The sequence below is a fragment of the Etheostoma cragini genome, chromosome 13 (assembly GCF_013103735.1).
Source record: "Etheostoma cragini isolate CJK2018 chromosome 13, CSU_Ecrag_1.0, whole genome shotgun sequence".
Taxonomy (NCBI): Eukaryota; Metazoa; Chordata; class Actinopteri; order Perciformes; family Percidae; genus Etheostoma; species Etheostoma cragini.
In genome coordinates, this window is record NC_048419.1 from 2277693 (window position 1) to 2293270 (window position 15578).

A 15578-nucleotide genomic window follows, 5' to 3' on the forward strand; every position below is an offset into this window, starting at 1 on the left:
GAGCCGCATGGCCGTCAGGACCATTAGTGCGTCGCTGGAGCCACACGTGTTGAAAATGTCTCTTATCTCGCACCTAAGGAGGATGAGACAAAGACTGAAGGACTGAATTACTCTCACTCCCTCGTGACACTCCTCCCTACACCTTTTATAACCATTCCTTGTTTTTAGATGGAATTCCCTCCTAAGGGTCAGCCACGTAAGGCTTACGCAGATGAAAATCGGCTTTGTACAGTTTTTGTACACGCTTCCTTCTGCCTGCCCTAGAGTAGTGTTGTCTGCTGTTCACTGGTGTGAGCTGTCCTACCGGGGCCGGCTTACGTACTGTAGAACATTCGGAAATGTGACAGTGAAACAGAAGAAGAGCTGATTCAATTCTTGGACTGGCTGACCTTCTATATGAACCTCCTGGCACCTTTACAGAGTGTAGAAGAAGAAGAATACTCTCCTCCATGTCCTAAATGTTTATATATATATATATATATATATATATATATATATATATATATATATATATATATAGATTTCTGGTTTAACCCATATATTAATGTCAGTCTTTTTTTATGGTGATCGCTGTTGTTTTTATTTTTATTTTTTTACTACATCACTGAAATAAAGGTCAGTGATGACCAGACTGTTCAACTGGTGTGCTCAGTGAGTTAAACCATTTTTTTTTTTTTTCATTTCTTTTTTCTTTAGAGCCTTACCAAGATTTGGAAAAGAACCAGAAAAGACTCTTGGTACTATGTACCACTAATGTTTTCTGACATGTATGTATGTGTACTTAATCTATAATATATTTAAATTGTGTTTGATTTAAATACAAATATTATGAAAGTTTTGCCTGTCCTCTTTTTTTTATCTCACCATTGCGGTTTAAGTCTACTGCTGGCATTTTTTATTTCTTATTTTTTAATGCAGTCTTATGTTTCAAAAAACAAAAAACAATTTCAAAACCAACAGTTTTAATGTGGGAAAAGGGACAAACCTAGTGCTAACTGCTTCAGGGTGAACTATTCTCACCTCTGACCAGGTGGGGGCGATGTTCACTGTATTGCTGTGTTAGGTAAAACAGAAAGAAATGAACATTGTTGACGGAATATTAATTCTGACATAAGTACGTCTACCTTTTTTTTTTTAGTAAGGCTGCTATGGCGTCTGTTAGAAAGTTCCGGAAAAATCCACAAATTGTAAAGTACAGTTCACCCCAAAGGGCACAAAAGTCCCCTTCAGTACAGTAAATAAAGTAAGCAAATTAGCCTACTGCTAAAGCTAATTGGTGGGATGAATATTTCATACTCTCGTTAGCTAAATAGCACAATGCTATTTCATCTTGAAATGCTAAATGCTCCACGAGACTTCAAGCTTTTTGGTTCCCAGACTGAGGCTAGCTGCACGTGCAGAGGCAACGCCCACCTCGATAAGAAAGAGTGGTCCATGTCCTCAGTTGTGATTGGCTGAGATGTTTTACATCAGTGCAACAATCAATTCAATACTTACAGCAGCCTAAATGTCGATGCTGAGAAGTATTTGTTTTGCAGGGAATAACAATTCAGTGACATTAAAAAGAGGTTTAATGAATAATTACACATTCTGTTTTTATTACAATGTGTCTCAGTCTTTATGAAAGCCGAATCAACGCACATAACACTACATTAACAACGTGCAAGGTGCATTTGGATAATTAGCCCACCTGCGACTAACCGCCTAAGCTGTCAAGTTAAACAAAGAGATGTGCAAAACACCGGAAGAGTGGGGTTTAGCCTCCAGAATAAAAGCAACTTCTGTTAAATATTTTTTGACCGAATGGACATTATCTACCAGTCTGAATTTTACTAGAAACATTTACTGTTTAATTTCCCAAATTTACTGAAAAGTCTCGATGGGTGTTACAACCAGTGATGTGTTGTGCCAAAACCTATACCTATACCTGTATTATTTACATCCACTGAAGTTCAACTTATTTTCCCTTGCATCGTTGCATAGAGTAAATATTCATATGATTAGTTTTTGCTTTTCCATAAGCTCATTAAGCAGCTATAACTGAGTAAATGTTCTTCTGTTGGCCAAATATTCAATTCAGAAAACCGCAAGTATACTAACGTGTGTAAATTCGGTGCAATGACCCTTTAGTTCTAATTATTTAAATGCAGCCTTTTTTGTTTTGTTGTGACCCAGCTATTGGTTCCCAGAACATTTTGATTCCATCAAACGTTTTCAGAACGTTCCCCTAACATTCCTCTAAAGTTGCAACCTTTAAAGAACATTCCCCTAACGTTCCCCTAAGGTTGCAACCCTTAGAGAACGTTCCCCTAAGGTTCCCCTAACGTTGCAACCTTAGGAGAACGTTCCCCTAAGGGTGCAACCTTTAGAGAACGTTCCCCTAACATTCCCCTAAGGTTCCCCTAACGTTGCAACCTTAGGAGAACGTTCCCCTAACGTTCCCCTAAGGGTGCAACCTTTAGAGAACGTTCCCCTAACGTTCCCCTAAGGGTGCAACCTTTAGAGAACGTTCCCCTAAGGTTCCCCTAACGTTGCAACCTTAGGAGAACGTTCCCCCAGCGTTCCCCTAAGGTTGCAACCTTTTGGGACCGTTCCCCTAACGTTCTTTTTTTTTTTACATTCCCCTTACCTTTTAAAAACTTTAACCCCCATATTACCAGTTTTATTGTTACTTGAAGACTCGAAACTTGCCGCGCCTCTTCTCTCTGGAGTTTACTTTGAAAATCCCACCCGGAAGTAGCCGTTTTAACCCTTGTGAGTTTAACGTTAGTCCAGAAGCACTCTTTCTGAAACGCAGAGCGCGCGGCTGTCCGTGTTGAGGCAGAGCGACGCTGAGGGGAGCAGAGGAGAGCCGCGGCCCCGGGACATGCTTCTGTTTGTGGCTTCAAACTAAACTCCACCTGCTCTGGTATGACAACTGCGCGCTCACTTTTTGGGTGTGACAAACATATAGCGCGCGCGCGTGTGTGTCAGGTTGTACCCGGCCGGCTGAGTGGACGCGCGGATGACTTGACTTTATTGTTTAGCCTTCACTCCTCCCGATGACTTTTGGACGTTTTCTTGTCGGTTTGTCTGTCCAGTCCAGATGTTCTGGACAACCACGCGCGTACGGGGCTGTCTCTGCGGATGTCCAGAGATTTCTTTGCTGATGTGTAGTGCTCGCGAGGGGCTGAAGTTAATGTCTCGTTGAAGGTGGGAGCTCCAAATGCATTCGCTTCTGGGCCGGGAGAAGAAAGAAGAAGAAGCCGGGTTTGGGATTGATCTGGGTCTGTCTCCGGGCTTTCTGCCCCACGCTGCCACCATGTTCAGCTGCGTGGGCTGCTTCTGGGTGCTCCTCTCTTCTGCTCTGGTCGCCGTGTGCAGTTTCAGCTTCATATCCCCTGTCTGGATTGTTAAGGACCAGTTGAGGAACAACCACCATCACCACCATCACAACAACAACAAGGACTCTGTGAGCTTCGGCTTGCTGTGGCACTGCTCCGAGTCCCTGGACCACATGTACCGATGCTACACCTTCGGGGGGCTGGGCAAATTCGCAGAGATCCCCTCCAGCTCCTGGCAGGTGGGTAACACCCATGTTCGTCCCAGGGGTGGTGAATGAGAGCATGTGGGGCATCAAGTGGGAAGGCCACGGCATATATGGCATTAAAGGAGCCAGGAAGGAGCAGATAGCAAGGCAGCAATCTAACAATCTTCAAATCCTAATGTTTTGTCTAATCAAGAGCATGACACCTAATTAAAGAAAAAGGACTCTTGATTTGAGACATTTAATCAAATAAGTTGATTTTACGTCCAAAAAAAGTAGTTTATCATTTAAATTGTGGATTAAAGCTACAGTGGCTGCCATCAGGGTGAGCTCACACCTCATGATGAAACTCTGTGGTCACACACACACACACACACACACACACACACACACACAAACACACACCATATGTGTGATATTGACTGTGGCTCTCATGTCTGTCCTGCCACATATGGTGATGATGCAGTGTGTTTCAGTCAGGAGCAGTGATTCATTGATGGGTGGGTGTATCCTACAGAGCCGCATCTGCAGCCCAGCACGCCAGACACACACCAAAGCTGGGAAAGAGGCTCTGCGTTGGCACCAACGTCAATTTTTGCCTCTCATCGTCAAATTGAACCCTGTTAGTTATCGAAGATGCAAGTTTTTCGGGCCACCCCGCTTTCAACAGATGTGCAGCCACATCCAGCATCAAGCCCCCTCACCTACGGGAGTGTTTAAGGGGGGGCATTTGATCATGTTGGTGGGCCAGTGTTGATCTGTGTAGGGTTCAGGAAAGTTTGGAAATAGGGAGAAACTTGTCAGAGCAAAGACTTGTAACAGGGACGCTCACCTTTTCATTCAAGTTGTGGGATCATTTCCTTCCTTTCTACAGGAAGGCTGTATGGACCTCTCTGCCTTGCACCCCCCGCACCCCCCCACTAAAAAGATCCTACTCTACACCAGCCACCTCAGCAGTTCTGATTCATGCATTAGCATTTGAAAGGGATATATTAACCCTCCTATTGTCTTTGGTCAAATTTGACCCCTTTCCAAAAAGTTTCTATATTAGAAATTTGGGTTTCTTTCAAACAAATTGTCCAAAAAGGTAACGTGGATGGTTCCCAACAACGCTGCTCACAAGTCAAATAAATAATCACTTCACTACTTTCATTGAATTTGTGTTTTTTGTCAATTTTATAACATTTGGAGAAAAACAATTGGTAAAAGAACTTTAAAAAAGTGGTAAAAAAGAGAAGAAAATGGCAAAGTGAATGTGAACACATGTCAAATAGAGTTGAAAAATTGAAATAATAGTGACTTAAATGTGAACCAATGTCAAAGTGACATAAATGTGAAAATGTCAATAGTGAAAATAATTGGACCCAAGGACAATATGCGGGTTAATAAAGAGAAGTCTAACTACTGGAACTGTTGGGTCCTTGTAACTCCTATGGTCTAGTGTGGTCTAGACCTACTCTATCTGTAAAGTGTCTCCAGATAACTCTTGTTATGAATTGATAGAATAAATAAAATAGAATAGAATTTCTGGTGAACACAAGATTCAAAGTGGTGCTTTTGGAGGATTAATCGTGTAGAACCTCAGTTTAACAGATGTTCATTAACTACATTTAATATTGTGATTTTGGAGTCTCAACCACCTCTCAAAGCTCTGTCGATTAAATCAACTAATTGATTAGTTGACAAAATCATGGAAGTGTTAAGAAACCACAAATTTCTTTAGTTGAGGACAGCCCTACTCATTTGGCTTAAATCAGTTGGGTTCAGTCTCCAGCGAGTCGCGTAGTGGGTCCAGTGCTGAGCTGGTTCGCTCGATCCTGCTCCCCCAGCCGTTAATAAAGGTGGAGGGGCCATTAGGTTTTCATCAGAGCCACTTTATAACTCCACCACTCCTCACTGATCGTTTCACCGATGCCCTCCGTTTCCAACTTGTCAACAACTTGTGTCGACAAGTGGACAAACGGACTCGAGATGTCTCTTCTACAGTACACGCACACGCCTCTGGAGCTATCAGTCCCTCTCTGTATGTGTTAGTAGAAGAAGACATGTCTCACTGTAGATGGAGCTCTCAGGGCTCCATCAGAGAGAAGACTGTGCTCTTGGCTCACTCTGAGAAAGACAGGCTGAGCCCCGCGGATGCAGTGCAAGGGATCCGCAGGAGGACCGGACGGGGGAAGAGGGGCGGGGCGGGCTCACTTAGAGGCTGGCCTACTTGTGCTGTAGTTTCCGTGGGTTTTCTGTTGTCTCTTCATGTTGTTAAAAGCTTTTGCTTGGACCGCGCTGTCGTCCAGTGCTGCTGGAGCTCAGAGCGGTGGGCCGTCGCCAGGCTGGCAGGGCATCCATTTAGACACACACACACACACACACACACACACACACACACACACACACACACACACACACACACACACACACACACACACCCCTTCCTGTGAGATGTAAGAGAGGGTGGCAAACGAACCCAAGCTTGTGTCCTGTTCCTTAGGGTTGGGGGAAAAAATCGATACAGCATAGTATCGCGATATTTTTCCGTGGCAATACTGTATCGATACACAGGTGTCAAGTATCCTTTATTTTATTGATACTTGATATTGGTCAGTTTGTCCCATTTTTGCAGCAATAAAGTTGAAGTGATATGAACAAACGGAGAAATTAATCTTTTTAGATAAAAAAAGTTTCCTTTTGGAGACATCATTTGAAATTGGGAAAAATCAGAAGTTGGAAAAAAGTTTATAAATTGCAGTGTGTTTAAAATCACAATAACATCGTATCGTGATATAAGTATCGTGACGATGTTGTAACGGGAGGCGTCTGGTGATTTCCCCCCCACCTACTGTTCATGTCATATGGGGATGGTTGTATGATTGCAGTTTTTAAATTTTTAAATTTATTTCTTTTTAAATTTATTTATTCTTTCCATATTTTCTTATTTCTCCTGATGGTGGGGGGGGGAGGCCGGTGGTGGGACTCTCTTTTTACATGTTGTTGAGATGTTTTACCGATGGGCCGCTAAATGAAATGCCTTTTTTAAATTTTAAGATACAAAACAGAAAAAAGGAGTGTGACACTTTATTATTTTTAGGTCAAATACGTTGGGTCTTTCAGATAAATTCAGTTGTAATAATGACTCGGAGGCTAACACGAATGCTACTTACTAGTTGGAAACTGGTCTTTAGTCTCTTCTCTACAATGCACTGTGAAATCTCCAGTTAGTACTTTAGATTTCACAATAACACTACTGTATATGATTTTTACAGTAGAATGCTGTAAAGTTACATTACAACCTTGTCGACATGACAACATCACAGTAGTCTAAGTATTGCAGTTGAATTCACAGTAGTCAAAGCGTTACTGTAAACAAATCCCAATACAGCCACTAAATACTGTAGTACTGTAAATAGTAAAGTAAACTATTGTATTTTTACTTTTTATCTTATGGTGTGTTTAATTATTTTGTATTTTACAGTGAATACATGCAGTGGAAGTACAGTACCTTTTACTGTAAAAAGAATCCACAGTAACTTGCTGGCCGATCGTTGCCAGTAAATTACTGTAAATTTTACGTTACATTTCTTATAGTGTGGTGTTCCACAGTAATTATTTATTGTATTACTTCGGCTCGTTTCTGCTCCGTTTCCAAACTTCCCACCAGAGCAGATGTGTGTACATGTGCACATGAGTGTGTACATGCGTGCATGTGTGTGTGTCTATGTGTGTGTGTTTGCAGAAGTGTGAAAGCCCGAGTGCTGCTGCAGTGGTTGCCAGGTGGAGCGTGCCAGGGGAAGAGGTGTACTGTGAGTTGCTGCTAGGTAAAGTGTGAAGGAGGAGGAGGAGGAGGAGGAGGAGGTCGCCTGCCAGGAAACATTTTCACCTTAACTTGTTACCAGCTTATGTGCTTCTAGCTGCTTCACAGCACTAAACACTGGAGTTGGATTAGCTTGGCCTCTGTGGTAACCATCCAACAACCTGTGTGTGTGTGTGTTTGTGTGTGTGTATGCGTGCTACGTGAGTTCGGGCTCCTCACACAGTACATGCCCACTGAATGTCAGCGTACTTGTAGCCTAAATGAGTTGTGGCTAAGCTACAGGAACACTGATTGGGAAATGTCTCAGTTTGTCCCCATCTTTTGTCTGTCTGCGTTGCAAATGGCACCCTGAAACCACAATACTGCATTAAGTGCAATCTGCACAACAGCTTTAGGTACATACTTATAGTATTTAAGCAGTTGCACATTTTTGTATTCCCAACTTCTATATATTGAAATATTTGTCCTTGTATTTTATCCTATTATTATTTCATGTGTATTGTATGCAAGTATAATGTATCCTAGTATTTCATTTATTTTTCTGTGCTGTGTGACTGATTTTGTTGCTGTAAAATAATAATTTCCCATTTTATTGGGATCAATATCTATCTATCTATCTATCTATCTGACTTGGCTGTGGAATAGGGGGATAGGATTGACTTCCATTGAAATGCTCTGAGACATGAGACAAAACAATTGGCCCATGTTGTCTTTCCCCCCACACCAAGAAGATGAATTATAGACATTACTGAAGATGCCTAATTGCCAGTTACCTATGAAGAACACTCACTGGTGCATAAACCCTGCTAGATGCTCTAAATGTCATTTCACCACTCAGTGAGCCAGAACTAGTTTTAAGGAGATGGATAACTTGGAATTCACTTCTGATTCTTTTGTCTGTCTCCGCTTTTGTGTTCGGCCTCCTTCATTAATGTCCATATCTACTGTAGAGAAGCTGTGCTGTGAAAGAGTGTTACTGCTTCATTGTCCCTGCCTGAGGATGTTATCTTACATGGAAATCGATTTCAGTTCATCACAAAAACACAGTTTAAGGTAGTAGTCAAAGGATTTCAATGCATGGTAAATGTCAGGATGTAATGTGTGTTTTACACCTAACAATGATACACGCAGTAGAGCGAGGCATTGAACTAAAACAGATTAAGACTTCAGTTTGTCAAAATAAACTAAAATCAAATTATGTCTGGAAGGAAGTTCCAAATACATCAAGCAAAGATAGAAAAACATGACACTGGTTTTCTGTTGAAAATGTACTATTAAGGTACATTTGTTTGTGCACTTTCTGGAGTGTGTAATTCCACCTTCGACTTCACCTGATGGATTTGACTGAAGTTCACACCTTAAAGAATCAGAGTTGTGGCGCTGTTCTATGTAGCAAACAGTTAAGACCAAAATAGCAATCTGATTCACTTCATTTACAATTATTCCAGTTAGGAAGGGTCTTTGTGGGTCAGCACGGGAGACTCTCTTATTTGTTTGTCATCATAAATTCATATTTTATTTCTAGGGATTCGGGTTCAGTTTCTGAATGTTTTTCCCTCGTCAACCTAATGACGCCGCTGTTGATCATGGGAAGGTGTTTATGTAGTTTTTTACCAAAACAACTGTAAGACATAAGATAATAAGTTAGTGTTACGTAGTGTTGAAAACTTCAAAAAAAAGTTGAAATTGAAAAAATGCGTCAAAAGTGTTGGAAAAAGGGACAAAAACGTAAGAAAAAGGTAAAAACATTGATTAAAAGCGTCAACCAAAGTGTTGATTTTTAATATAGATGGGAAGAGAACACGAGGGTTATTATAATGTAGCTTAACGTCATCCTACAGCATTCATGTAACTCAGTGCCATTTACTCAGAGAATATTTTGAAGGAGCTACATTCAATTTTTCACTAAATAGAAAACCAACTTCATTCATTAAATTACCCAGCGTGATTCCAAACATGCTGTCCTTTAGAGACAGCTTTAAAACGGCTATGATTAGTTGATTAGTTAATTGCTCCATCTACATTAAACTATTAGTATAACCAATTTCATTTATTTTTGTTTTATTCGTTTGGAGTCCAAGTTTTCCATTAGAATAGTTTCTGGTTTTCTCAGTCTTTCATGACAACTTAACATCTTTGGGTTTTGGACTATTGGATATGTTACAGACCAAATGACAGAAAGTTGACAGAAGAAAATAATATTTTGTTGCAGCCATAGACCGTTTTATAAAGTTCTAAGACTAAAGTAGACTGCATTGACTGGCCTTACATTTTTAATATTTTATCCCTATAGCTGAACTTACTTTCTTTTGTCTTTCATTCAGATTTTTTTCAGATTTAGCTCCTTCTTTTAGTTGCGTGATTTTCTTTTTTTCTTTTTTCACTGAGCATACTTAGAGGTGTCTGAGGCCTAAGATTTTCATTGCTAAAAAAACCCTTGAACTTAGATGTGGGGTCGCTGAAAAGAGTGAATGCACTGCTGCTGAACATTTAACCAGAGATTCACCGGTGCGCCGCCTAATAAGAGAATGATGGACAAGGTCTGGCCTTTATCTCTCTGAACAACATGAGGGAACTGAAGGGTCTCTGCTCGGAGGTGGCCGCGGGGGCTAGAAGGTCCAATGAACACACACACACACACACACACACACACACACACACATTCCCAAGGGAGTCAATGTATTCCTTGCCACTTGCTGACAAATACTGCGGCTCAACAGACTAACCGAGGGCTGTGAGATCTCCACTGAACACAAAGCCGTCATTTCGTCCTTGATGCAGGCTCGAGTTGCTTCTGAGATCTACTGTAGCAGTAAAGCTCGTCTCCTCTCTTCCTCTCCTCTCTTCCTCTCCCCTCTTCCTCTCGTCTCCCTCTTATCGCCTCGCTCCTTTAATGCTAATGGGGAGACCTCTGTGGTGAAAGCCATTTGTGTGGAAGTGTGTCTGCCTGTTATAAATGATGTTATGAGGTCTAATGCACATGTCCCCCCCCCTCCCGTGGGGGAACCGCTGCCCAGTGTGCACGAGAGACAAAAGGCGGACTTGTCTGGCTGCTTTCTCCTGCTGACCTCATTCTGTTTAGAGCTTCATGTACAGTGCTTTCACACACACACACACACACACACACACACACACACACACACAGAAACACGAGTATGATTAGACAACTCAAAGTGATGTGGTGTACCCACACACGTACCATTTTTACACTGTGAGATTAAAAGAGGCAGTGACACACACACACACACACACACACACACACATTCTCTCACCCATCAGAGTGTGATCAAAAGAGACATTGATGTGATGTACAATGGCTGTCCATGTCAGCACTGATGCTGTAATTAGGGGTTCAGGGAGGGAATGCTGAGGGGCATTTGAAGAGAAGAGAAAAAAGTAGACCCAGCGAGTTATTTCTTTAAAAATCCTTCCTTTGTTAGCCTCCAAAGAGCCCAGATTGTCAATGCAAAAACAAGGCCGTATCCACTCAAGCCCTCACCCCCATGCACAGCACAAAGCAGCCATCATCCATGTTCACACTCAGTCATAATCGGAGCCTTTCACCTGACACCATTAAAGGACCGACTTCCACCTGGAAAGGTGCAGCTACGCTCTCCAGTCCGTTTTACACGCTGCTCTCCTCCGACCTTTAGCCCAGCCTCTTGTTGTCCGTGCACTTACCTGTGAAGAGAAAGGAAGAAAGGAGCACAGCACAGTTGAGAGGAGAGAATGGCGGAGGTCTAAAGTCAAGTTTTACTACCATCTTCTCCTGCCAAGTTGTTTTCAGGTGGCTGGTTTAGAGCAGAGCTTTCTGCCGGCGGCAGAGCATATAACCACTGCTGAATGAGACGGGCTCCAGGCTCGGCCTAATATAAATTAGTGGTGTTTTGTATTTGGTTGTCTTTTCACGTTGACTTATAGTGCACCAGGTACATAAATAGACTCATTGCACAAAACTTCGGTGTAGAGCAGGAGAAGGCGTGCAGACTGGAAAGAAAGATGGATGCTTGGTGCTTTGACAGCAAGTCTTGCGTGAAATGTGGTGTGCTGACTTATTATCATACTGTGCATGTTTACTTCAAGGCCACTGTGTGACTGGTGAGAAAATGAATGGTAGGTGTGTGTATACAGAGGAGCGTTTACAATGATAGATTTGGGGATGAATGGGCCATTTGGACGGCTTGTTTTTACTTCCTCTCGACTCACGACTCGCTTTGCATTTTCTCTTGCTTGAACTAAAGACCATTCTAAATCTCCAGTACTTTTACTTCTAATGCAGTTTGACTACAATAACTGCTGGAACGGGTTAGAAAATGTGATGCTATTCATCTTTTGTTGTCTCCTTCTAAAATGAGCGGTTTGTAGAATTTGTCAATACTCTGCTATTGGCAGACACCTAAAGGCCCATGCTAGTGGCTCTGCAGTTATTATACTTGCTTGCTGTAAGAAGGTAATCACCATTGTGCGTATTAGGTGCCTTCATTTTTTTTTGATGAAATTATGTTATGTGGGAATACTATCACAAACTGGGACTGTCCATGGTGTTTTAACCCTTGTGTTGTCCTTACTGACCCGTTTCAAATATGGATTTCTTTCAAAGAAATTGCCCATAAATACCATGGATGATTCCACACAACATTCTTCAGATAAAATGAATGATTACTTTCTTTGAATGATTTGGGTGTTTTATTTAATCTTATAATATTTGAATAAACTTTGACATATACCCATCTGTGATCCACTCAGCATCCTCTGATCTTAACTATTAGTCAAAATTATTCATAATTTCTGCCTTTTTAACTAAACACTTATGTATAATTTAATTTAATGAGGCTTGTTGACCATGAATTCCAAGAATAAATGTAAAACCTATTATTAAACCAGCTCAGGTTTGAAAAGCATTTTTAATTTTGACCTGAAACATTAAGACAACACAAGGGTTAAAGGATGCTCTGACATCTGAGACTTCTGAGTCTAAAGTTAGAAGAAGAAGAAGAAAGACATCCATATTGTAAATCGTTTTGTAATCTCTCTCTTGAATCTCGGGTGGTGGAGTTGTCCTTGAACCTAACGGGTACATTTACTTGCCCGTCTCAGGAAAGTGGGTTTTCATGCTATTGTGAAGAAGAATATGAAGCAGTGACTGCCTGGAAGGTAGGAAATCAATTTGAGAAGGCTTTAGAAAAAGGTTGGCAGTAATGTTAGGAATGCTGGAGCTGTTGTTCATTCAACTCAACTTCAAGAGACGGTTTGTTACCGCGAGGCTCAGTCAGCATCACCACATGGACGCAAGCACACAGACGAACTAAACAATCAGATACACACAGCACATAAGTCACACATGACATGGGAATGGGACACATGCAAAATCAGCATGGGGGCGGCCTCTAACCCCCCCAGTAAGAGCGTCCAAATCGGACCTGCGGCCCTTTGCTGCGTGTCATCCCCCATCTCTCTCCCCCTTTCCTGTCTACTATCACTATAATAAAGGGGAAAAAGACCCCCAAAAAAACAAAATAGAAATAAAAAAATCAAGAGCATGGACCTTTAAACCAACTTCTGCCTCTGTGATTGGGCTATGTGTTGTATTTGAGCAGAGAACAATCCTGTGTCTGGGTTTTTTCCGGTTCATTCTTCTATTTTTGGTTACTACTAGCACATGTTTACATGTTTTAATTAGAGGTGGGGGATAAAATCGATACCGCATAGTGTCGTGATATTTTTAGAGGCAATACTGTATCGATCCACAGATGCCAAGTCTGGATCTTTTATTATATATCTGTTGGTCAGGGTGTCCCATTTTAATAACGATACCAGTGAAGTGATATGAACAAGCAGAGAAATGTTCCTTTTTAGGTGAAACGGATGACAAAGTTTCCTTTTGGGGACGTCATTTGAAATTGGGAAAAATTTAAAGTTGGAAAAAAGGTTAGAAATTCCAGTATATCGTGGAGTATTTCAATTTGTTTAAAATTACAATAATATCGTATCGTAGCATGAGTATTGTGATGATATCGTATCGGGAGGCGTCTGGTGATTCCCACCCGTAGTTTTAACGTTAAAAGAATACATTATATTTCCCATATTCTCCCTCTGACTGAGACGCTCTATTTTAGCGCCTGTCGCTTTAAGTCCACCTACTGAAAAAGCCCAGTTTGCTCCGATTGGTCAGCGTTTCCAGGTGTTCTGTACACGCGCTCTCTGAATGATCGCAGTGTCATTGCAATCGGGGAAGGACTGTAACGGCACTGTAGCGTCACATTTGACCTATGTAGAGAGTAGTTGTGACATCACAACCGTACGGAAGTCCTGACGGCTCATTTAGAGACTCTGAATATGGAATATGGTGGAATATTCTGAATATGGTGTGCAATTCTCTGTGTTTTGATACATTCACAGTATTTATAAAGCACATCAACCTGCTTTATATAAAAAGAAGACATAGAAAACTTACTTTTACAATGTAGGACCTTTTTAAAATAACTCAAGATTGCTTCAACAGCAACTGACACGCATATCAGGAGCATTATGGGGGGGGTCATCATCTTGCTCGGATGCTTTGACCTGTGAAGGTGGAGACGGATCCACCAAGCCTAGAATGCTGTACCACCTGAGCTACAGCCTCCCACTAAGTGCTGTTTTTTTTCCACATAAAAAAACTGAATTTACAAAGAAAATACATCTATATGTTTCTGGTGTCACTTTGGCTCTGCCTTGAGGTTATGGTGTGTCCTTCCTCAACGCAATCCAATCAAACTCGGGAGTTTGTAGATTTTGTCACAATTTCTTTTTGCGGAGTGTGTGCACGCGGGGGCAAGAGGTCAGCGCAGCACACGGGGGAGGAATTGAAAGTGCAGAGGAACAGCTGTCCGGATGATGGATAGAACGGGTGGCTTAGGGAGAGATGAGGAAGGGGAGGAGGATGAGGAGACCGAGGGGGACATGTGGATCTGCATTTTATACCCATCTAGGTGAAGGAGAGAGGAAATCAGTCTGGCTGAGAAGGTGAAGGATTGATGATCTCATCAGCCTTGATGGATGGATGGTACCTGCAGTGTGTGATCGTTTTTCGCCTGCTTTTTATATCTGCGATTTGACGCTCTCACAGCAGTGGGCATAGCAGAACATATGCTGTGGTGAAAGCCCCCGATGGTCAAAAATGGGATATACTCTGCCAGCAGAGAGGAAAGGTTTATTCAAATATTGGCCGAACTCCCAACCGCAGCAGCAGCAAACATGTCCAGACTGAGCGTTTATCTCTCTAATGAATTATACTATTTGGTGATATTTAAGAGCCTCTGATCAGCAGTTCCTAGGTAGACACTGTCAAGCTGTCTGACTGATAGGAGAGGGGGGGGGGCAGCGCCGTTTCCTTCACCGGGGATCAGCTGAGTCAGCGGGCTCCGCGAGGCCGCCGTCCATTTGTTAAGCGGCCTGTCACGTCCACTGCCTTCCCTGTGGATCCTGTGGGTAGTTTATGTATTGATTTAACACGGAGCCTTTTTCCATTTTTTTTAATATAAATGATGGCTCACTTGGCTCCATGCACTGAAGCCGGCTGTAGCCCGAGCGAGTCGGAAAATCAGCAGTCAAAGCACAGGGGTTGCAGGTACAAGATCTCAGGCTAACAGGAAAAACCCTTTAATACGGTAAATCCAACTCAGCTTGACGTCTTAGAGATGACATTCTGTACAGGAAGAGATGCTAGCGAGAGGCGAATTACTAGTTTGATGGAATCGACTGTATTTTTGTGTTGTTCCACTGCGTCTGGATATAGTTTTTAGTGCTCCACTTTTCCTGCAACATCAAAAGATAAAGCTCGTGGGATCCCGCCGAGCTCCCAAACATAACTTCCCCGTTGAATCCCAGAGCGAGCCGTGCAGCTTCGGAGAAGAAAGAAAATCTGCAAGTCCCAAGTGTGTAGACTTATTCAGTGTTATATAATGGGACATGTCACTGTGTTTCTGCTTTGAAATGACTCTTCTAAGCTCTTAGACAGTTTAGACTGAAAAGTAACCGGTGGTGAATTGCCAGTGTTCCCTTCACATCTTTAGTTTCGGGGTCAGAAGACAACTGCAGCATCTAGTCAGACTTTCTGATCTGAAGCTCTGTAGATAGAAACAGCTTTCATGTGGGAAAAATGTATAGCAACTCACTGGAGTTCATAAATGGACAGCAGGTGTTATCTTATGCTACTGGTCTGTTTTTTATACAATCGTCCTTAAAGCTGCTAAGGGAAGGGGGGGG

General features: G+C 42.1%; 1 protein-coding gene across 1 annotated transcript in view; it reads left to right on the forward strand.

The window, feature by feature from the left end:
- The first annotated feature begins 2787 nt into the window (after positions 1–2787).
- Positions 2788–15578, forward strand: part of LOC117955584 (transmembrane protein 211) — a 93484-nt gene continuing 80693 nt past the window's right edge. Inside the window, exon 1 of the mRNA XM_034890164.1 lies at positions 2788–3562. Coding sequence (XP_034746055.1) covers positions 3206–3562 — 357 coding nt within the window. The 5' untranslated portion in view covers positions 2788–3205. The remainder of the gene's footprint in view (positions 3563–15578) is intronic.